Below are 22,203 nucleotides of genomic sequence, written 5' to 3'. Positions count from 1 at the left end.
GACTGCTACACTCTGCAGAATAACTAGCTGAGATGCATAAAATAGTGCTTTTAATTACAAGCAAATGTAGTGGAGGACCTGGGGTGGGGGCAGGGGGGCAAAAGCCCCAGGTGCTGCGCTTGTTGCTGTGCTTGTCTCAGCGCTTGCCACGTGCTTGCTGCGCCCCAGCTGCTGCCTCTGCCCGCCACCCCACCTGCCCATCCAAGCCTTCCTTGGACGGGCTCAGCAGTAGACAAGAAGCCTTCTGAATCTTCCCCCGCTGTTTTAAGCAAAACTTCTGGTTTTGTCGGGAAACCAGAAGTATAGTTTAAAACAGCGGGAGAAGCCTCAGAAAGCTTTTCAACTGCTGTGGAACATTGCACTAGGCTCTGTGAGCCTTGGTAAGTTTCCTGGGGAAGGGGGTGTGGCGTGCTAGAGAAGAGCAGCATGTCGGGGGGGGCGGCATGTCGCGGACAGCCCTGGGTTGCAATGAGTGCAGGTGTGCCACTGGGCAAAGCCAGTTCTTTCTTAGGTTGCCAGTGTTTCAATGGCATCACAGACTGCAATTTATTAGACAAATTTTTTCCAACTACTTTAATCCTAAAAAGGCCCCTCTTTTTATATTTTCTGAATGGGAAAACAAATCAGAGCCAGAGCAATCTTCCATATAAGATATTTTGAGGAACTTGCTTCATCTGCATCCTGAAGACCTCACAGTGTAGAGGCAACAGGCCACCTCAATGGCTTCTACAGCTCACTTTCACACACACCACCTTACAGATAGACATTCAGGTTATGCCACTAGCCATCTGCTCTTCTGTTATAAAGATGAAAGGAGTCAAAAAGATGTAATGTTTTAGCAGAGATGATGTTCACCCATAGATTTTCCTTACACTGTGTCCCAAATGGAGAGAGCTGCTCCAGGCAGCTATAATGTAAATATTCATTGATTTTGGGTGCAATCCTAACCCATTTTCCAGCACCGACATAAGGGTAATGCAACTTTGAGGTAAAGAAACAAACATTGCCTTACCTTGAGGAGTCCTATGTGAATGCTCCCAACTGCAGGATGCAGCACATGCCCCACTGGCACAGCTATGGCAGTGCTGGGAAGTTGGTTAGGATCGTGTCCTTTGGGGGGATATACCATTGGGAAACCCGCTGCAGAACACAATCTCGGTTTTGGAGGCACACTCACACCATTTGAGAACAACTCACTGTGTGTACCAACAGCCAGGGCCAGGATAGCATGCTTGTTATGAGACTAGCAGGTGTATTCTCTTGTTTCAGATGGAGAACTGCACCCAACCAGCTGTAATCACCAAAGATTTTTGCATGGTTTTCTACTCCAGAGATGCCAAACTCCCTGCTTCTCGATCCATCCGCAATCTCTTTGGCAGTGGAAGCTTACGGGCCTCAGAGAGGTAAAAATATCTCTCCTCATTTTCCAGTGGCAGAAGAGGGGCCTACCTAAGGAAAAAGCACTTGTGGCCTGCTGGAAAATATGCACATATGTGTGGATCTTAATATGGGCTAGCAACACTCATATTGTATTCACATACCTAAGTAAGGGCTGATTGATTTGGAAATGAATAGTTGGAATTAGCATTAAAGGAACAGAGATCAGTTCATCTCAGCAAGGATAAGAGTCAACTGAGATAAAATAATCCTCAGATAAAATGTACAAAATAAATGAATAGGTGTGACTCTTTTGTTTCTGACCTTGTCTTCTCATTCCTTTTCCTCACAGTAACCGTGTGACTGGGGTCTATGAGCTCAGTCTTTGTCGAGTAGCTGATGCTGGCAGTCCAGGTAGGAAGCTGATCCTCGTGCTTTGTGTTTTGTTTCCATGGTATATCTACCTGCAGTGCTGGTGTAACATCACTTCAGAATCACCATAGAGCCATGCTTTTTGATGCTGCATTTGAGAGCTGCCAGTGCAACACATTTCTGAAAGTCAACATTGCTATATTTATTTTAAAATGTATATCCTGTTTTTCAGCATAACCTTTCTGTGGTTTCATATTGAGGATGAAATGGGCACAGCGTGCATAAATAATACATCTAAAAACCTTATCTCCTAAAAACAGAACCCTAATTTCCCCTCTAGTAAATTCATTACTGGAGCATGTCTAAAATTAATAAATAAATAAAACATACTTCACTGAGTAAGCTTGAACAATGAGTTCTGAAACTTCAGTTTGTTCAAAATGCACCTGCCAGACTGAGTTCTTTGTGCAAGCTTTCTGTGCTGTGGAACTGGTTAGCTATTCTAATGTGGACTGGGACAGATTTATCTCACCAGTTTTAAAATAGCTTCACTAGTTGCCATTCCAGATCAGCCCAGTGCAGTGCAGCCCAGCCTTTGGAATGCACTCCCCTTGGAGGCTGACCTGGGCACATACTCTGATGTCATGTTGGCACCAAGTAAAGATCTCTCTACTTTCCTAAGCATTTTAATTGAGTTTTGAATTCCTGTTCATCTGCTGTTTAATTTTTTAAAATTTTTATGCCACAAGAACTTTTGTTTTATCATTGTTTTGCTGATTTTTGGTGTTTTGGTATATATTAGCTGCTCTGGGGAACTGTGGACCACCAAACAGGGTACAGATTGTATAATGAATAAAATGAAGCCTGAAACATTTCCCTTTACAGGTATGCAGAGAAGACGAAGGCGTGTACTTGACACATCTGTGGCGTATGTACGAGGTGAGGAGAATCTAGCAGGCTGGAGGCCCCGAAGTGACAGTCTCATCTTGGATCACCAGTGGGAACTGGAAAAACTGAGCCTTTTGCAGGAGGTAAGACCCTAATCCAGAGAGACACAATAGGCAACCAGAGTTAGAAGGCACTTCATATTGTAGTTTTGTGGATTATTCCTCAGATGACATTGACAGTGTTATAACAGTACATTTTGAAGTGTGGGACCTTGTTATGACACTCCCCATAGTCAACATGTTCAACAATAACAACCAATCAAATTTAATTTTATTATTTAAAGTATTTCTTCACTTGTCCCTTATTTCTGCTTTGAAATTATACTAATGCATGTAAAATCATGTTTTAAAAATCCCAAATAAATATAAAGGGTATGTTTCAGTGCTAGCACAGGCATGTTTACTCAGAAGTAAATCCCACTGTGTTCAGTAGGATTTATAAGAGGTAGCATGAGTCACATTCTGTTTCTCAGGTAGCTCTTGGTTGATGACCTGGTCTTCAGAATAGCTCCTCCCATGATGCATGCACACCCAGACAGAGAGGCCCTCAGGTTTCTGGAACTCTCTCTGACTTCAGGGATAGTCTCTCCATGTGCATTTCTCCCCAGGGGCTAATCCCAGAGCTGCAGAAATTGTACAGTGCAGCCTTCTGTTACAATATGAACTCATTCAAGTCCATGTTGACAGGAGGAGTTGTGAATACATGAAGTTGAATTAATGTAGAATAAACCACAGGGAGACAAATGCCTGAAGTTTTCTGCAAAGCGCTTTGATGATGCATGCACTTGGACTGCATAGTTTTGGTTTTGTGTTCAAAAAGGACTATCATTTGGAAAAGTAGAAGGGGCTTCAGAGAATAATCTCCCTACTTCCCCTCCCAAAAGCAAACCATTTCTATGTTTATCTTCAACATAGCCCTAATCTGAATGTGGTTTGTATATGGAAGTGGGTAACTGCTATAGTTATTCTAGATATGGATATTCTATACAGTCTAGATCAGCAGTTCACAAACTGGTGGGTCATGACCTACTAGGAGAACTAGAATTGGGCCATTCTCTTTTAAGAGGAGTGGCCCAGGAATGGGTGCCGCACTGGTGCTGCAGCAGTTTCTGCGCTGCCAGAGCAAGCAGTTTTAAAAGTTATCTGGGGGGTCGCGCTGGCATCCAGAAGGGCGCACTGGTCTCCTCTGAAAGCATTCACACTGCTCCTAATCAATCTGTAATTGGAGCCCACTTCTGGTTTTCATTCAAAAACCGGAAGTGGGCTCTGATTGCAGACTGGAGTGGTTAAGAGCAATGTGGAGGCTTGTAGAGGGAGCTGCAAGACTCCAGGACCCTCCTGGATGAGAGTGTGACCCCCTCCCCAAAAAGTTTTAAAACCTCTTACTCCTGAAGGTGCTGTGATTGCTGCGCTGCCATCAGGGCTTACACCCCTGCCCCGCCCCTGCCAATACTTTCAACTTTCCAACCAGGACTTTGCAAACTGCTGGTCTAGCTATTTGATGATAATATTTTATGAATCTTTATAATAGACTTCAAGTTTTCCCCCTCTCACTGAGTTTTGCTGGGGACTGCTTCATATTTTATCATTTCTTAAAAAGAGGTTAATTTAGGAAAAAATATTTCATTCAGTGTGTCATCCTCTATATGAGACTTTCAGCTCAATTCTAACTTGCACTGGAAACAGGCAGGCTGGTGTCCCTGCGCTGTATCCAGCGCACATTTGGGACCCGAGCAGCACAGCTTGAGGCAAGGGGAATCACTTCTCCTTCCCCCATGTCATGCTGCAGCGATCCCAGTCGGTCTACTCAGATCTGAGCCACCTCAGGAGTGACTCAGATCTGAGCAGAATGGAGCACCCAGAGAATGTTCCCCTCCTCCTGAGAATGGGAGTCAGGATCCAACATAACCCTCCTGCTCCCTGCCCACCTGCCTGCCCCCGGGAATGCCCGCTGCCCTCCCTCCCCCAACACAGAAAGCCTCCCTTCCGTCTCCTCCCCAGACTCCTGTGCCATCGGCCAGCACAACTCATCCTTACTCTGCTGTGCAAGAGTGGCGCAGAAGTACTTTACGGCACTTTTGCATCACTCTTGGGCCGGTGCAAGGGACTTGCACCAGCCCAACTCCCGCTTTGGATTGTGCCCTTTGTGACTTAATTCTACTGGTTCTTTCTGCAGGTTGAGAAAACAAGGCATTATCTGCTTTTGCGTGAGAAGCTGGAGACAACTCAGCGCTTAGGCCTTGATTCCCTGTCCTCAAGCTCCAGCGAAGACTCCGATTCCCGCAGCACGTCTTGTGTCTCATCTCCCATCTCAGCTGATGGTACTCCTGAAGGGAGGAATTTACCTTTGGACATGCCCAGTGAGAGACAGAAAGAGCTTGCAGTTAAGGTATGAGATATGAAGGTAACTCTGCACCAGACTCTGGGAGGGATGCATTTGGATTCATCTTTGCTTAGGCACACAATGTGATGGGCATTGCTGAGTCTGCATTCCCATGGTGTCCAAACTGAGAGCAGATGTATAATGGCTGCAGAGGTCAACACTGCCTCTTGTTCTGCCATGAATGGGCATCCCTGAATGAAAGTAAGAACTGGAGGAGATTTCTAAGCAGAGAAGACTATGGTCTTAGCACAGGTTTGTAACATAACATAAGAACAGCCCCACTGGATCAGGCCATAGGCCCATCTAGTCCAGCTTCCTGTATCTCACAGCGGCCCACCAAATGCCCCAGGGAGCACACCAGATAATAAGAGACCTCATCCTGGTGTCCTCCCTTGCATCTGGCATTCTGACATAACCCATTTCTAAAATCAGGAGGTTGCACATGCACATCATGGCTTGTACCCCGTAATGGATTTTTCCTCCAGAAACTTGTCCAATCCTCTCAGTTTAGATGTTTTAAATGACTAGTACAATTTCCATCAAAGGTAGCAACTATTGAGCATTGTGATAGCCCCTGCTGATGCAAATTGGAGCATTTCTGTACACTAGTGGACCTGGGGGAGGTTGTGGGGGGTAAAGTACTCCTGGGTGGCAAGTACTCCTGGGTGGCAAGCCCACTGTCGTGCTGCCTTCAACTGCCCAAGATGCAGACCTTCTGGTAATGTTTACTTGTGTACAGAGGACATTGTTATGGAGATGCAAAGTCACAATACAGTCACTTTGCATTTCCAGTGACAAAGTTGAGTGATAAGAGACTGTGATTCATGCAAAGCAGATTACTCAAATTTCCTTTTGTGTGCAAGCATCTATGATGCTTTCCTGTCACATGGACAGAACACCCCACCCCATTTTTTGAGTAGTGGGGAATACTGAAGGAGCGCATGACAGATGCTGTCTCTGTACAGATGTCTTGTTAAAGAAGCAGAGACGCATAGTGGCTGACCCCCTATTTCACAGCATTCGTGGCTTCATGATGAATTCTGACCTGAGATTTGGGGCCAGGTCTAAACTCTTATCTTACAAGTTAGACCTTCTAATTTTTTTTCCTTTTTTCGATAGTGCTTGCGCCTCCTGACACATACATTCAACAGAGAATACAGCCACAGCCATGTCTGTGTCAGTGCCAGTGAAAGCAAGGTAAGAGAAACTCCATACTTCCATTATGCACTCTTGGAGGTATGAAAGATGTGTCTTGGTAAGCATGCTGCAAATATATCCAAGGTGGGTAAACAGAGGTCAGGCAGGTGGCACTTTTTTCAAGAATAGACTAGTGTGAAGTGTTGTGAATCTCTCTATACTCATTTCCATTCTGGATGAACTCATGAGATGCTGTCTCTCTTATGAATGTAAATGGGTCAGAGACAGGGTTACATATGAACTCTTATCTCATTTGAAAAGGAAGGCTGAAATGGGAATGGTTTGGGGATAGAAAGGACAGAATAACCTCATCAGGTGTCTGATCCAAATTCAGTTGAAGACCAAATTTTGTCAGTAAATATGTAAAGTCAAAAAGTATCTCATTACTGTCTTCTTCTGTGGTCACTGCCAACAACAGGCACATGAGTCTTGTGTCCTTAGCAGTCTCATGAATGTGGAACAATAAAAGGAATTGAGAGTGCAATCCTAATCAATTTTCCAGCACCAAGGTAAAGGTAATGCAACTCCAAGGTAAGGAAACAAACATTGCCTTACCTTGAGGAGGCATCCATGACTCCCGCCCAACTGGAGGATGCAGTGTATGCCCCACTGGCACAGCTATGCCAGTGCTGGAAAGTTGGTTAGGATTGTGCCCTTAGTTGCCCATTATTTGAAAAGATTGCTTTGTCTATTGTCCTTTTTTAAGCATTTCTGATTCCTAGCATATTATTTTTAGAAAATCCTGTCAGGTCCTTCTGGAATGTGTGATTTGCAATCACCTGTTCTCCCTATCACATAGTACACTGTCAGGTTGTCTGGTCTGGACACCAGCGTGCTCTCCTTCTCTATGCACAAGGAGGATTCTTGTGGAAAGATCTGACCATGATATAAGAGATATTTTTGTGCAGTGAAAGAGAGCAACCCATATATACAGCCAAGTGTGAAACTCTGACATTCCTTACAATAATGGAGTCCCCAAACAAAGAAGTGCTTAAAGCACACAACTTTAGAAATCACAGAACACTGAAAAGGTTATATGAACAAAAGAGCCTTGTGTTTTATTGGAATCCCACCAGATCTAAGAATGGCCATTGTCCTGGTCTGCACACTGGTATTCTATAGTGTAGAGAAATTTGTGGTCAAGCAAGCAACTCCAATAATGCAATCTTTCTTTTTTGTAAAGCTATCTGAAATGTCAGTGACTCTGCTGAGAGATCCTTCCATGCCAGCCCTTGGTGGCACTACTTTGACCCCTTCCTCCACCTGCCCATCACTTGTTGAAGGACAATACACAGAGGCCAGGTAAGAGAGGTGGCAAAACTTAGAAGTTCAAACTAGTTTGCAATCACAAGCATTTGTAAGTTTCAGAGTCTGTGTCAACTACATAGAAATTCAAGACAAAGTCTCATTCAAGGTCAAAGTCTCATTGAAGTTTCTTGCCTACTTTTTCCTGCAGAACTCTCCAACTCTCTCCCAGGGTGGAAAGCCCTGACCCTGAACCTGCAGTTGAAGGGGAACGGAAGAAATCCCCCACCTGTGGGCCTGATGATGAAAAGGAGACCCAGCGCTTATTGGTTCCTGATATTCAAGAAATTCGAGTCAGGTACAGACTGGCAGCTTGTGGAAAGGATTCCATGTTTGGCCAAAGCTGATGTTCTAGCTGTATTCTTGAGGTCCGAGCTTGACTAACCACTTGAGTTTGCTATTAGTGTGTATATATAGGAAGTGCTTTACATGTGCACTTCTCTGCATGATAAGGAGCATCATGCAAGAAGAGGGAAGACGTAAGCCAAGAACACTTGTAAGGTGCAGGAGTCTCACTTCTGAGTCAGAGGCTTGAGATAGATGTGTCCTGCCCAAAGGCAAATTCTTAAAAAATGTTTGTGATGTGCATGCAGTTACAAAGCATGATGCCATATGTCTCTTCTACAGCCCCATTGTCTCCAGGAAAGGCTACCTACATTTCCTGGAGCCTCACACAAATGGCTGGGTGAAACGATATGTTGTCGTGAGAAGACCCTATGTCTACATCTACAACAGTGACAAGGACTCTGTGGAACGGGCTGTCCTCAATCTCTCATCAGCTCAGGTTGAATACAGTGAGGACCAGCAAGCAATGCTGAAAGTAAGAACTAGATCATGCAAAATGAGAGAGCCAAAGTTAAAGCCCATGGAGTTTAGTCCATTGGAGGATAGGCTACAAAGGAAAGATGAGGCTACGAAACTGGCACAAATCCAGTGAAATACAGGGAAAAGAATGAGAACAGGAGACTCCTAGACACATTACCAGAACAATTTTTAAACAAACGATACTCAGCCCATTTATTGGTTCCCCATTGCTATGCTCGAGAGAGTATTGTATCTCATAGTTTCAGGGTCCACACTATTGAATCCACAATGATGCAATTAATCACTGTAAATTCTGTTTGATATACGAGTATGTAAAAATGCCACAGCTTTTTGCAGAAGTTGCCATTCATACCAAAGCCAACAATTTGGTCTACCACAAACTCTCCAGTGAACCTGATAAGGATTGATTTGTCCTTCACAGTCTTAAATGTGATGTTATTGTTATTGTACCAGTATTTATGTACCAACTTTCTTGTTATTAGATTTCTCCTCCAATTTTAATCCAACCCTGGTTTAGATAGGCAGGCTTTCTAAATCCCCATGCAGGGATTTTTACAATTTACATGCCACCATTGTCCCTCTTGACCCTTGGCCATGGTCTGATGACAGCACTTTTCCTGAGAGTCAACAGACTTTGCTACCTTTCTCCAGGGCACTTATTGGCATTACTGTATACTCACTATTTCTCCAGTCCTGAGTAGACTTAACTTGAAGGAAAGAGTTATTTAAGAGCTACCAGATCCTCCATAACCTCCCCAAAAGTACAAATGTAAAGACTAATTGATTTTAAAACATAAACAGGCTGGATGTATGGTCAGAATATCTCTGCAGGTAGCTCACATATGTATGCTCTAGTAGTGACAGCAGAAAATGTCTTGAAGAAAGGAAACCCTGGGGTTAAGGTAGAGAAATGGCCCCATTCTGATGAAGATGGGAAAAGACTCTCATATTGGCAAAATGGCCTGCACATGTATGTGGAAATATTTGCTTATTGGAACATAAAAATGAATTGCTGCAGAAAGAACTTAGCTTACAGCAGCACTAAACGTGGGTTCTCAGACACCTAGTTTGAGCTGTGATATTTACACACATTATATTCTGCCTCTGAATCCTTGTCCTCTATTGTTGGAACTCATTTGCAGCTGGTTTGTTGGTTTGTTTTAGACCCCCAACACATTTGCAGTGTGCACTGAGCATCGTGGGATCCTGTTGCAGGCAAGCAATGACAAGGATATGCATGACTGGCTGTATGCTTTTAACCCTCTCCTGGCAGGATCTATAAGGTAACTGAACAGTTTGAGTGTCAGTGTTCTAATGGCCCAGTCCTATGGGGGGTATTATGCAGCAAAAGCTGCACCACTGTTGTGCATTGTGGGACTGCCATCACAAATGGCCAGAGGCCCCATGCATGTAACAATGGCTCCCAGGCACGCTGCTGAAGCAGGTAGATCAACAGCAGGTGCAGGGAGCAGGCCAGGGAGAGGAAGGGAGGGGAAAGACCTCAGTGGCAGCAGCACATGCCGAGATCCTATCTCCCTTTTTCCACCCCAAAATGCTTCCTGAGTCTCCTCAGACTTAAGCCAGCAAAATAGCTGGCATGAGTCTGAGCAGACCCATTGGAAGCCTGACAACTATGGGGGGAAAACATAAGAACTTACTTACTGCTCCAGGGCCATCTGGTCACCACAGTGCACACTCTGGCAGCTGGCAAGGGGAGGGGTTAAGGATTGGGCTGTAAGAGTAGCATTCAAGGCTTCTGTATATTGAATACAGCTTCAGGCTTCCATGCTCCAAATTATATAGAGCTGAGGCCTTGGACTTAGCTCAGAAGCCTGTTCCGTGTCTTTCAGAAGATGGTTTGGGAGTCTGAAGGAGCCTGTTCTACCTGTTTATTTCCCCCCCCCCATCTGTTCATTTTCCTTCTTTCTTGTCTCGTCCAACAGGTCCAAGCTGTCTAGACGGAGAACAGCTCAGACAAGAATTTAGCCTGAAAGAGCTGCCCACCTCACCAAACAGAAGTGAAATCATGGGTGCTGTTTGAGGTCCCCAACTTAAATTTGGATCTCTCCTGTCATCCATCACCCCAGATGCCTGCGCCACAGAGTGATCCATCTCAAGTGACAGCTTCATTGGCCAAACTCATTTCTATTGTAATTTTTGAAGCCTGGTACGCCTTGGCTATGATGAATTCTTGTGCACATGTGATTTTCCACCCATCTCTTTATTGGGTGACATACGACCAGTAACAAAGCAAGAGCTTTTTTTTTAATTTTAATTTTTAAAGCAACTGTTCAATTTAAAGAGGTAGGAATTTGCAAAAGCTTGGAGGATACAAATCATGTTACTTAAAGGATCTCAAAGCGATAGGATTGTGTACTGATAATTCATAACTTATTATTGACATTTTAAGAATTACTTGATAGAGCAAGAAAGAGTAGTTTGAGATTATATTTATAAAGTATTTATTTGTATTTACTTCACTGAAAAATGTACATTCTGTTTATCATGTCTTTTTCCCCTCATGTGCACACATTAATTATGCTGCATCTCATTTTTGGTCGAAAAGATGTGGAAAGTGAGTCCATTGGGTAATAATTTTGTGAGGCTGCCTTTTGTCTTCATTCAAATGCTAAATTTGCTATCAGACTGGGGCTGCAATCCTGTGCACATTTTCCTGGGAGTAATCCACATTAAGCATCATGGTACTGACTTCTGAGTAGGCATGCATAGGATTGCCTTATGGATCACCTAACCATTTTTTGCCTAGCTCAGCCTATGGGCCAAAAAAGATATGTTTCCCCCAATATTTTTTCTTTAATGAAAAACGGGTTTAGGAGGCTATGATTGGGAGCAAGAGAACAGCAAGATGGGTGAGTCATTTTTCTGCTCAGAACCACTACTTCCAGCTGCTTTTTCTCCTGTGAAGATATGGGTACGTCATATGTTTCCCTACTGGAGAAAAAGGGGTTGTGGGTACAGATGCTTCAGAACATGATAGGTTCCAGGGCTCTTAAGTCATTTTGTACTTGCTCAGCGTCACTACTACTACTTCCTTGTGCGCTTTCTCTCTCCCTTGCACTCCCAGGAATCTGCAGGTTCAGCATCCCCATTGCCATAGCAACGGGTTCATTGCTCTCACAAGTACTGAGTCACTTGGCTTGTCCCTAAGTGGCTTCCATTGTTTTTCCAGGTTTTGCCAGCCCAGGCACTGCTACACTTGCACCAAAGCCTGGAGTCCCAGACACCTCTGACCAGCATTCATAGATATAACTTGAAAGTCTGTAAGAAGGGGAGTTTCTGTACTCATTTAGAGCAGAAAAATGGGGAGAAGTGTTGAATGCACATCCACATCTTTGCTCCCAGTAGCAACCATACCTGCCAAGGTTGCTTTTCGTTAAAAAAAAAAAAAAAAGACCATCAGGAAACACTACATACATCTGCTGCTTATAATGTCTAGAATGACTTTTGATCTTGCCTCAGAAGGAGTGTCTTATTGGAGGTGAGCATGCATTGCTCCCAGTACTTGAATTCTAGTAATGCATTCCATGATTAGATAAACATGATGCGATGCCATGAATCTATCTAAACAGATTATTAAGGCCTAGTTTTATGAATGAGGAGAAGACACACTCGGGGCTTAGGAAAGGTGTATATATTCCAGACAGACTTTGAATGAAATAGATGTTAGAATGATGAAAAGAATTAGACTTTAACTGATTTCATCTTTATATTCCTAGCCAAGCTTTAGGAAGGAACTAACATATCTCTTGTGCTAGGTATTCCTGTTTGTCCTGTGTCAGAGGGCTTGGCAACCTCACAAACGATTTGTCAGTATCACGTAGACACAGATATTCCCATGATTCTTTCTTGTAAGGCCCTGGGATGCTAAGGCAGTGTTCTCTCTAACTTGTTATATAGAAAATTACCTACCCACAGAATAAATTTCTGTGAGTGAGTAGTTTTGTAGATGATTTAACTCCTGGGTTGGCAGCTATCTGGATGTTTCTAATTTGAACCTACAGCAGAAGAGCCTTGTGCTTCTCTATCAGAAGTGATTGTATCATCCTGTGCTTGAGAAAATACACTGCACAAAAGAAGTATAGCTTCAAAGCAAGGTGTCTGGACTTTGTGCTGTGTGCATATTGCACTCAAACTAATTGTCTAGACACTGTCATTTTCTTTTATGAGAAAAATAAGTTTGAAGTAGATGACATGGGTATAGGAAGAATAGCTGAGGTAGGATCCTACCATAGGAATGGAATAGTACGATATAAAATGGACTCTTCCTTTTGCTATTCTATCAGGTGATGCCTTTTAAAGCTCCCTTTCCGAACATTAAACACACTTGTTCTTCACTCCTTTCCTTTGGGAGTAGGATAACACTTAGTGGAATGGCAGAGACAGAGGGTGAAGCTTACTAAAGCAGAGATGTGGTCCAATAAAGACCCCCATTTCCCTGGCACTAAGCATTAAATTTTCAGAATAGCCTCAGCTTCAAAGGTCTTTATTTAAGTTTTACCCCACCCTCATCCCCGAAGTTCTTAAATTCAGAGCTCCTCTTTTCATATTTTTTAATTGGCTGTCATGAACCTAACCACAGGCCAACATGAGAACCTCCAACCTTCTCTATGTGTGTGTCTGGACCAATATCTTCTTGCACTGATAGCGAACCTTAGTTTGCCCAGCATGGCTGCCTTTTGCTTTGATTGTTTCTCACTTTCCCACCTTTTCTGTTGTGTCTCTGGTTCTCTGTACATTGCTCAGATGAGGTGATCTATGCAGTGACATTTCTTTCAAATTCCATTTTTCTTGTAATGTGATGAGGAGGGATGGGTGAAACAAAGGTGAAAGCCTCAGAATCCATTCTGCATAGATTCAGTGGGCTGGCCAATATGCCTAAGCATATATAATCTTCAGATCTTAACCATGGCTAGAACAAGAAGTCTCTTGCAGAGTTGGTAGGAAAACCTCCAAATCAATTTCCCTCACCCCATTCATTGTCCAGGTGGCATAGTGTAATTGAGTGGTATTTTACTTCATTCTTGGTTTCCTATTTCTTTCTGATTACTCCCTTGGCATGGTATCCTTCCATTACCAGGGAATTCCATTCTGTCTAACAGATAAAAAGTTGGAGAGGGTGTGTCCTTTTTTTGCCAGGGCTTCTTCCCTGGGTTCCTTCTTTTACTGGTCCTAATCTACACACTGGTCTGGTGGTCTTAGCAGCTCCTTCAAGAATTCTTCTTTAACCTATTTGTGTATTTTAATAAATTAAATGCTTACAATTCTGAGGAAGATGCTTGTCAATCCAAAGATTTTTTTTCTTTGAAAATGTACTGTCCAGTTTTATTTATTCAGGAATAATACTGTTTTACAGCCCAATAGGTTCTGTATGTATACAGGAGACCGTCAAGTGATCATTTTATTATTTTACTCCCTGTCTGCAAAATAGTAGAACAATTAACTTTGGTGGACAGCCTTGAATTCACTTTAAGTTTCCAGCCTTAGTCTATTGAGATCTCATGAAAACCCATCCTTGGCAGTTTCTGGTGAGTGCAGTTCTTGCCCTCTTGCCAGTATCTGATCTGATCTCACTGAAATAATTCAAATTCAACTGACAACAGTGAGCATTAGACCAGAAGGACTGAGCACAACATTTTTCTAAACATGAATTATAGTCAGCAACTTGCTGCTGGTTCTCTAAAATGCCCTGAATCAGTTTTATAGTATTTGAGTGTTGTGTAAATCCAGTTGGCTATCTGGAGCCAATTTGAGAAAAGCATCTGAATTTTCCTTTGAGGAAGCCAATTAATGGCACAATCCGGCACAGGTTTACTCATAAACAAGTCCTGCTGTGTTCAATAAGGTTCACTCTTAGGTAATGTTTGTTAGATTAAACCTTATCATTATAGGTCTCCAGAGGAGTTTCTTCTTTATTCCCCTCCAGATGCTAAAGGAGTTCATTCAACAGGAATTAGCTGTTTGTGTCTTTTGAAAATCTCTCCATGTAGTTTGCTAACCTTACTATTCTTTTATCAATGATTTCAATAGGGCTTCAGCAACATGGGCATGTATCAGATCATAAAACACTAATGTTTTTAGGCAAAACCAGGACTTTAAAAATCTCTTACTGTTTTATCTCCATTTAAAATGAGAATTCATTTTATGTTGGTGGCAATGGATGAAGAAGTCATGTCAGTACCCTTCCTTGTCCACATTAATTGGTTTTGGAGCAGACAAAAATTACCTGCATTGCAAATGCGGAAGAAGTGCTTGGGAAGGATGCATGAAGTGGAGGGGGCCTATTATGGCGCATGGCTCAGGTCAGCCAACCTGAAGAGCATGTTCCTGATCTTGTGAATTTGGGGATAGAGCCTGGTCTCACTCAGCATTCTGTGTTTCTGGGGCCAGCCAACCTGCAGACAACATAGCTGTCTTGAGTTAGGGATCAAGGCTTGACCCAAAGCCCCCAGAAATCATGGAGAATTTTTGAATATGGTCTTATTCTGAATAAGTAGTTGGTAAATTGAAAGCAGCTTATTTATCACATATCTAACAAGTTGCAGTTTCTCACAGTGGTTGATATTAAAGGTTTTGTTTCTTTGGTACCTTTCAGGAATTACAGTAGCTACAGAGATCAAATCTATCCCAATTTATTATTTTTGATAAATCATCATGTAAGTTTACTTGGTGTCTGTATTGCTGAGATTACCACTTCAATCATTGCCAAAATATCAAGTCAAAGATCCATTGTCCTCCGGTGCTCAAGCTATTTAAGAAGAGTCCTCACTGACTGACTTTCCTTCTTTCTATTTGATTTACATGTACAGGTTCAGATTTTTGAATATTTGTGCTAAATCGTTTAGTTTCAGTAAGATCTGAATCTTTGTCAGGGAAAGAAGGCTCATAGAGTTTCAGAATTCAACATATTGGGAAATGCCCTGGAGAGAATCTGTTAAGTTCAGCATCAAATATCAACAAGGTGAACTTCTAACTCTGCATTACCATAGCATCATACTGATCACACTGTGGAGGTTAATGAGATAATATGCCATATAAGAAAACTCTGATTTTGCATAATATAACTTAATTATAATATTTCACATTATTTTAACTGGTCTTCAGTGACTGTCCATTTCTTTATAGTAAACTCTATCTATTCCAATAAATTAAGGGGGGATAACAAGCAACTCACCCCAAAGATGTTATCTGAATGACCCAACAGTAGAAGGATGGTAGATCTTAGCCCGGCATGACAAGTTTCTTGTACATTATCACAAAGCAACAAACAAGCAGAGAAACCAGTGTGGAAGAAGCACAATTAGCTAGAAACTGGGGAGTTAAGAGGAGGTTGCTTATCCCTACAGTAATGCTAATGCAAAAACCCAGACATTTAATGGTCTAATATGCTCTTACTGTCTCTTTCTGTCGTGTATTTAATGATTTGTATGAAAAATCTCTATCATCCATGAGCTTTGACTCATTAGCAAGATCTTACTGTATAATAAAGGAGGTTGTGATTATTTTTTTATTTTTTTTATTAATCTTCTTTTGCCTGTGCTTCCATTATCTTTTTTGTCCATATGAGTTCTTCCTGTGACATCATCTCCAAGTGCTGGGAGACCATTTCTCTTGCTTTGTATATATGTGATTGCTGTGGGCACACCCTTTACCACTGTATAAATAACAATACTGAAGTAATGAGTCTAGTTTTCTTGATGTCTTAAAACTATGAGTGTTGGAAATTAGGGTCTTAAACTGTTTGTGTACACTTAAGGCATTGTTCAGTTAAAGAAATAAATGTGGCATTTATGCAACTACTGGACAGCATGTCCTTGACCTCTTTGTTCTCTTGGACAAATGGTATCTTGTTATTTACAATAAAGTGTCCTTTCAAAATATCTTTAAAATTTAAAAACAAATAACCATGGATAGTACTTCCCGCTCCCAACATTAAGGGTCTGCTTTCCTGAAACACATTTTATATCAGAATTTCTGTCTTATTCTAGAGATGGTCAGTTACTGGTCTTCAGTCATAGACCATGCCCTGTGCATGAAGTAACTGTCTTACCCTTCATAGTCCTACCAAATTTTAATCCAGGTGTGAGAAAAACTACCCTCAAAGGCTACTGAGCAGGCTTCTAACAGCCTAGTCCTAACCACTGCAATGCTGCTGGGTGCAGCAGCGCCTAAAGGGCTGCCGCAGTTTCCAGTGGCCCCACGGATGTTTGTCCCCTTCCCCCTGAGTAAGGGCTCAGGCCCCGCAATGTATCTACTTTAGTCTGCACTAGCTATTTTGCTCACCACAGACTGGAGAAGCTCCATGTCAAGCTTTTCAGGCTGACAGAGAGGTTTGAATTCAGTGGAGGAGACTTCCGCCGGCCCCACCCTCCCCTGACCCAGAACACCTCCCCCCCACCCCGAAAAACCACATGACTGCCCGGCGGTATTACCCCAACAGCCACGTGTCATCCTTCTGCCGATGCTGAGGTCCAGTGCGTTCCCTACTCCAAGGGTGCTGTAAACATTCTTTATGACACCTAGCACTGGCACTGGAGACCAGCCCAGCACTACAGGCCCATAAGGTTGGGCCATATGCACATGGGAAATCTGTTTTGTGTGCAGGGATCAAGTCAGGGGCCAATGGTACCACTCAGTGGAATGAGATACGAACAGGGAGATTAGGTTAGAGGTGCAAAATAGTTAAGTTTTATTGTGGTGATAATAACCCAATAATGGGGAGGGGAAATAAAAATTGCAATGCAATATGTTCAATCAATCACATAGCTAGGTCCTCAACACAAGTGGTTTCTAGGAAAAAGAGAGGAGGACAACTCTTTTCCCTTATGAAGAAAAGGGGGCGTGTAATGGCACAAATAAGGATGAGAGAAAGGGGAAGTAGGATGTGGGGCAATCAGGAAGTTTAGCAGGGGAAATCAGGAGGTTAGCCAAGGTGAATTGGGGGAGGGGTTGCAGTAGCAGGAGGGAAGGGACAGAGAGGAGGGCCAGGGAAAGGGAGAGAAAGAGTACGGCAAATACCAAGATTCTAGTCACAATAAAACACTGTAGTGGCATTGCAGTTCTCTGTAGCCTGAATGAGAGCTACAGGCAAGCAGTGAGCCCCTCGGTGGACCATGAAATCATTCCACTTCCTTGCAGCCGAAGGGCTTCTCTCTGATTACTGATCTGTCTAATCTGATTAGAACTTCTCCCTAATCCTCAAAGTAGGTAGGGGAAACTATACGGTTCAGGCCTGATCTCACACCTTCCCCTAAAACTGTTTAATAGACCGAGAGCCCTAGGCTTATTTTACACAGCACTCACTCCAAGGAGGAAAAGATGGAGGCATTCAGCAAGTTGTCAATTTGACTGCACACAAGGCACAAAAGATAGAGGGGAGTTTATGGGACAATAGTCAGGCTTGCCAAAGACCAAGGCTAGATAGGTTGAGTTTGAAACATTGCAGAGATTGTGTGGCCAAAACAGAGCGATCTCATTTCAAAAGCAAAAAAAAGGCAGAAAAGGGCCTGAAAGTAAATCCAAGTGGGCTTGTAGGCAGTTGCTGTAGCTAGTCCCAAGGAGGGCAAGCAAGGCAAGGGAGCAGAGGTTGCTTCCGTCGGGAAAGCGGTGTATTGTAAGGTGGCTCACAAAAGAATGGCTGGTCAGCAGACAGTGGAGCAGGGGCTTTGCAGCAGCACTCAGGGAAAAGAAGCAAGGGTGAAAGGAGAGAGGCTGGAAGAGAGTAGTCTGATACCTGTCCTTGGTGTTCTCTGGACAGACCTCGTATAGTGAAGGGAATGGGAGTGCTTAATATGGCACGAGTGGGAAAAACAAACAAAAGCCCTCCATCCAGCTCTGTATACCCTAAGCACCCACAGCAATACATGGGATCTTTTGTGGAATGAGCTCATCAAAGACCTTTGGGGGGGGGGGCTGATGGCTCTTGATTGCTCATCCCAGACTTTTGGGTCTTTTGTACTCTCCTAAGGGTGCAGAAACAAACAACTTGCTCCAGTTAAAATACCTTTAGTCATGGGGTTGGTGAGGAAAACTAGGGTTAGGAGCCCCTTTTGTGTCACCAACAACTCTGCTTATTTCAAATCAGGAAGCTTCCAGGATGTCTTTTGTTTCAAATTCAGTGCAAGCAAAGTGCAACCTAGACAGGCCTGTCAGGGGAGGGGGGGGGGGTGGCCACACTGGGTTCTGCACTTCAAGGGGGCCCACAGAGGGACCCTCGCTTCTTGAGGGCTGCACCTCACTTCTCATAGCCAAGCACAGGAGGGTGGACAGAATCAGAAAGGAGGGATGATATCCTGTGCGCATGCATGGTGTTCCTCCAGGCTCTTGGGGATGCAAACCCCCACTGAGCATTTCCAACACTTCCTCCTTCTCCCCCTCCTTTGGCCTTCTCGGTGGCTTAGCTAGAGGGGGTTGCAAAGCGCTAAGTTTTGCAGGCGCCTGAATGCACCAAGCTAGCAGCCCCTCTCCCTCTCCTTCAGAGCTACTCCAAGCAGTGGGAGCAAAACAGAGGTGCCCAGAATAGCTCCGAAGGGGAAGGGTGCTGCTGCTTGCATGGTATGTTCAGGAGCCTGCAAAACTTAGTGCTTTGCACCCCCTCTCGCTACACCACTGGGTTTTCTGGCAGCCTGATGAAGAGTTCTGTGGAACTCAAAAGGAGCTCCCTTGAATGCTTCGTGACTATTAATTGGTTGCAATACATGTGCAGCCCTCCTTTGCATTGTGGTGTTCCCTTTCCATGGGAGACCAAAAGACATAATAACCAAATACCACAAGTGGTTTTCTAGAACCAATAATCAGAGAACTCCCTGAGCAATGCACACCAGGCTTTCTTTCCAAACTCTCGCTAAGGACCATGAAGCTTCTGCCCTCTGGAAAAAGACTGAATGTGACATATTTCATCCCAATGGATTCCAATTTGTCATAGAGGAAGAAAAAGACTAGAGTGACAATGGCGTTGTTCCCCCAGGTGTAGAATTCTGGGGTTTTGGACACCATTCCTTAGTTCCCCAAGTTACTGAGAGTTGCCCCCAAGAAAAAGATAGCAAAATCCAGGCTTTAACTGAAACCATAACTTGGCAGTGAGTAGCCTACCCAGAAACGCAGGAGACAAGAGAGGAGGTTCATGCTTTTTATTCTACTTTTCTCTACCTTGCATTGATTTGTTGCAAGGTGCAAAAACTAAGATGTTACAAGGGATTCTAGATGTTACAAGAGATCTCAGATGTTGCACTGTAATCCCAGGTACTAAAGCAAACTCAGTAGACAACCTGATCAAATCTAGGCTTTTATTGTAAATCCATCAGCAAAAGATTGTAAATTCATTTACGTATCTAAAGGAGACTGTGAGCATAGGAAGTGTGAAGAAGAGAAGCCTCAAAGGAGACTGCTTGCATAGGAAGTGTGAAGAAGAGAAGCCTGTAACGCCTCCTTTAGCTGACTTTTATTACAATCTGGGGTTCCCTCCTTGAGACACATTTGGAGACAATTCATTGGTGGGTTCAAAACATCCGTTGTTTTATATTAGGCCATCTCATACATCCATCATATACAATATACTCCCAGCAGTTAGCCAATGGCACTGCACACAAATCTGACCTCATCTATAACCATCGAATGATCCACTGTGGCCTTCATGTGCAGCCCATGAAATGCAACAAAATTGTTGCTGAAAGGTTGCAAGCTCTGCTAAAACAACAAAACTGCTATCTTCTGCATTTTCTGTGGGAAGTTGACCTTTGCAATGTATTAATCTGGAAGTGCTTTGATGTCATGTCTCTTTAAACTCTAGAATGCAGTTAGTCCACTAAAACTCAGTTAAAATATTACTATTTGTTAGTCACACTTATGTGTACCCCAAAACTGATTTCAAAATGAAAAACAAGAACAATAAGAAACTAAGCTGACCAATATCTTTCTATGAAAGCTGGTGTGAAGATTTGCTTTCTAGCATGTGAGTGCACAGCTTAGTGCTCTAAAAGTCTTCAAACTGGACGTTAAAGCAATGTTAAAACTTCAAGCCGAATTCAAACTGCTAGATTTTTTTTTCTGTGCTCTGAAGACAAAGACTTCATTCAAATGTATCAACATTGTTCTAAGAGAACATCTTGTGGCAGGCTGCCCAATCCCAGCCAAATGCTTGTGAGACTCAAGTTGAACTTGCTTGGACATTCAGAGAGAGAGAGAGAGAGAGAGAGAGAGAGAGAGAGATCAAAAACCATGCTGTTTTTACATTTCAGGTAAGCATTCTATACCATAACTAACAGTCCTTGATACCTTCCAACAGATTGATTTTTAAATGTTACATTATTATTATTATTTATTAGTTTTTTATACCGCTTTTCTAAAAAACCCAAAGCGGAATACAGAAAAAGAAAAAAACATTAGAATAAAAAAAATTTTTTTAACCCATAAAAACCATTAAAACAATTTAAAACCAAGTTCAAGTTTATTAGGTTGATCAGTACATAAGCCATACATCTATTTATCTAAAATCTTACAGTCAGAGTTTAAAACCACATAAAAAATTTGGCTATATCCACAACACACTCTTTGCAAAGACTACTTAACAGTAATTTCAATCTTAAAGAGTCCGAAAACAGAAAATTTATGTATCCATTTCTTTAAGAATCGATCTCTCCCTGCTATATATTTTGGGCATTGGAAAAAAGATATCCAACGGGGCGTCTAATTCAGTTAAGGGACAATCACAATAACGCTGCTCCGGAGGGCTCCTTTGAAAACGACCCTTCATTTGTGCAGTTGGTAAAGCATTACATCATGCAACTATATAAGCATACCTCAACTTGGGAACCTTCAGTACATAAAAATAAATGGGTAAAGAAAATTTAGCGGGAAATTTAAATCCAAAATAAGAAGGGGAGCATTTATGCTTAGCCTCCCCTAGAAGGCAATCCCAATCTTGAATTAATAGCTTTTCAACAAGCAGTGAATGGCTTCTTCCATTGCATTTTTATAGTGACTGTAGGCCCAGCTCATGTATTTTCATATACACAATTTAAAACATTGTGTGGCCACTGCAAATAAGAAAAGCCCTGCTAGATCAGGTCAAGGGCCTGTCTAGTTCAGCTTCCTGCATCTCACAGTTCACAAAAGACAACAAAAGACCTGCATCCTGCCATTCCCTTGCACCTGGCATTCTGAGGTAGCCTGCATCTAATAAGAAGAGCCCCACTGGATCAGGCCAGAAGCCCATCCAGTCCAGCTTCCTGCATCTTACAGTGACCCACCAGATGCCTCAGGGAGCACCCAAAACAACAGGATACCTGCACCCTGGTGCCACGCCTTTTGTATCTGGCATTCTTAGATAGCCTACTTCTAAAATCAGGAGGTTGCACATGCCCATCATGGTTAGTAACCTGTGATGGGCTTTTCCTCCAGAAATCTGTCCAATTCCCTTTAAAAGGTATCCAGGCCAGATGCTGTCACCACATCCTGTGGCAAGGAGTTCCACAGACTATTTCTAAAACCAGGAGTTTGCTTGCAACCTGTGAAAGGTTACAGCTTGCAACCTGTGACGGACTTTTCCTCCAGACATTTGTCCAATTCCCTTCTAAACGCATCTAGGCCAGATGCCACCCCCACATCCTGTGGCAAGGAGTTCCACAGACTACAAAGGCAGTCTGCAGTTCTTGTCATAGGAACACTGCAGTCCCAGGTCACAAGCAGAGTCAAGCGATGACAGTCAGGGGCTCCCTGCCCCAAACGGGCTCGCAGAGGAGCAGCACCCACAGCCACTGTGCTGGGTGAAGAGGGACAGTG

The 22,203-nt window shown here is 43.0% G+C and overlaps 1 protein-coding gene across 17 annotated transcripts in view; it reads left to right on the top strand.

Moving 5' to 3' along the window:
* The window catches only part of KIF1A (kinesin family member 1A), a 114,508-nt gene extending 104,116 nt beyond the window's left edge, over nt 1-10,392 (top strand). For 16 of the 17 annotated variants that reach the window (XM_066621193.1, XM_066621192.1, XM_066621191.1 and 13 more), the window contains 10 exons: nt 1,270-1,403; nt 1,730-1,791; nt 2,635-2,780; nt 4,873-5,085; nt 6,199-6,276; nt 7,460-7,578; nt 7,733-7,879; nt 8,209-8,401; nt 9,571-9,689; nt 10,350-10,392. In XM_066621193.1, the coding sequence (XP_066477290.1) occupies nt 1,270-1,403; nt 1,730-1,791; nt 2,635-2,780; nt 4,873-5,085; nt 6,199-6,276; nt 7,460-7,578; nt 7,733-7,879; nt 8,209-8,401; nt 9,571-9,689; nt 10,350-10,392 (1,254 nt within the window). The remainder of the gene's footprint in view (nt 1-1,269; nt 1,404-1,729; nt 1,792-2,634; nt 2,781-4,872; nt 5,086-6,198; nt 6,277-7,459; nt 7,579-7,732; nt 7,880-8,208; nt 8,402-9,570; nt 9,690-10,349) is intronic. The other variant, XM_066621194.1, reaches the window with a different exon arrangement.
* Nucleotides 10,393-22,203: the final 11,811 nt, after the last annotated feature.

Source organism: Tiliqua scincoides, chromosome 3 (assembly GCF_035046505.1).
Source record: "Tiliqua scincoides isolate rTilSci1 chromosome 3, rTilSci1.hap2, whole genome shotgun sequence".
NCBI lineage: Eukaryota > Metazoa > Chordata > Lepidosauria > Squamata > Scincidae > Tiliqua > Tiliqua scincoides.
The sequence above is the reverse complement of the archived record's forward strand: the minus strand, read 5'-3'. Positions and strand labels throughout refer to the sequence as shown.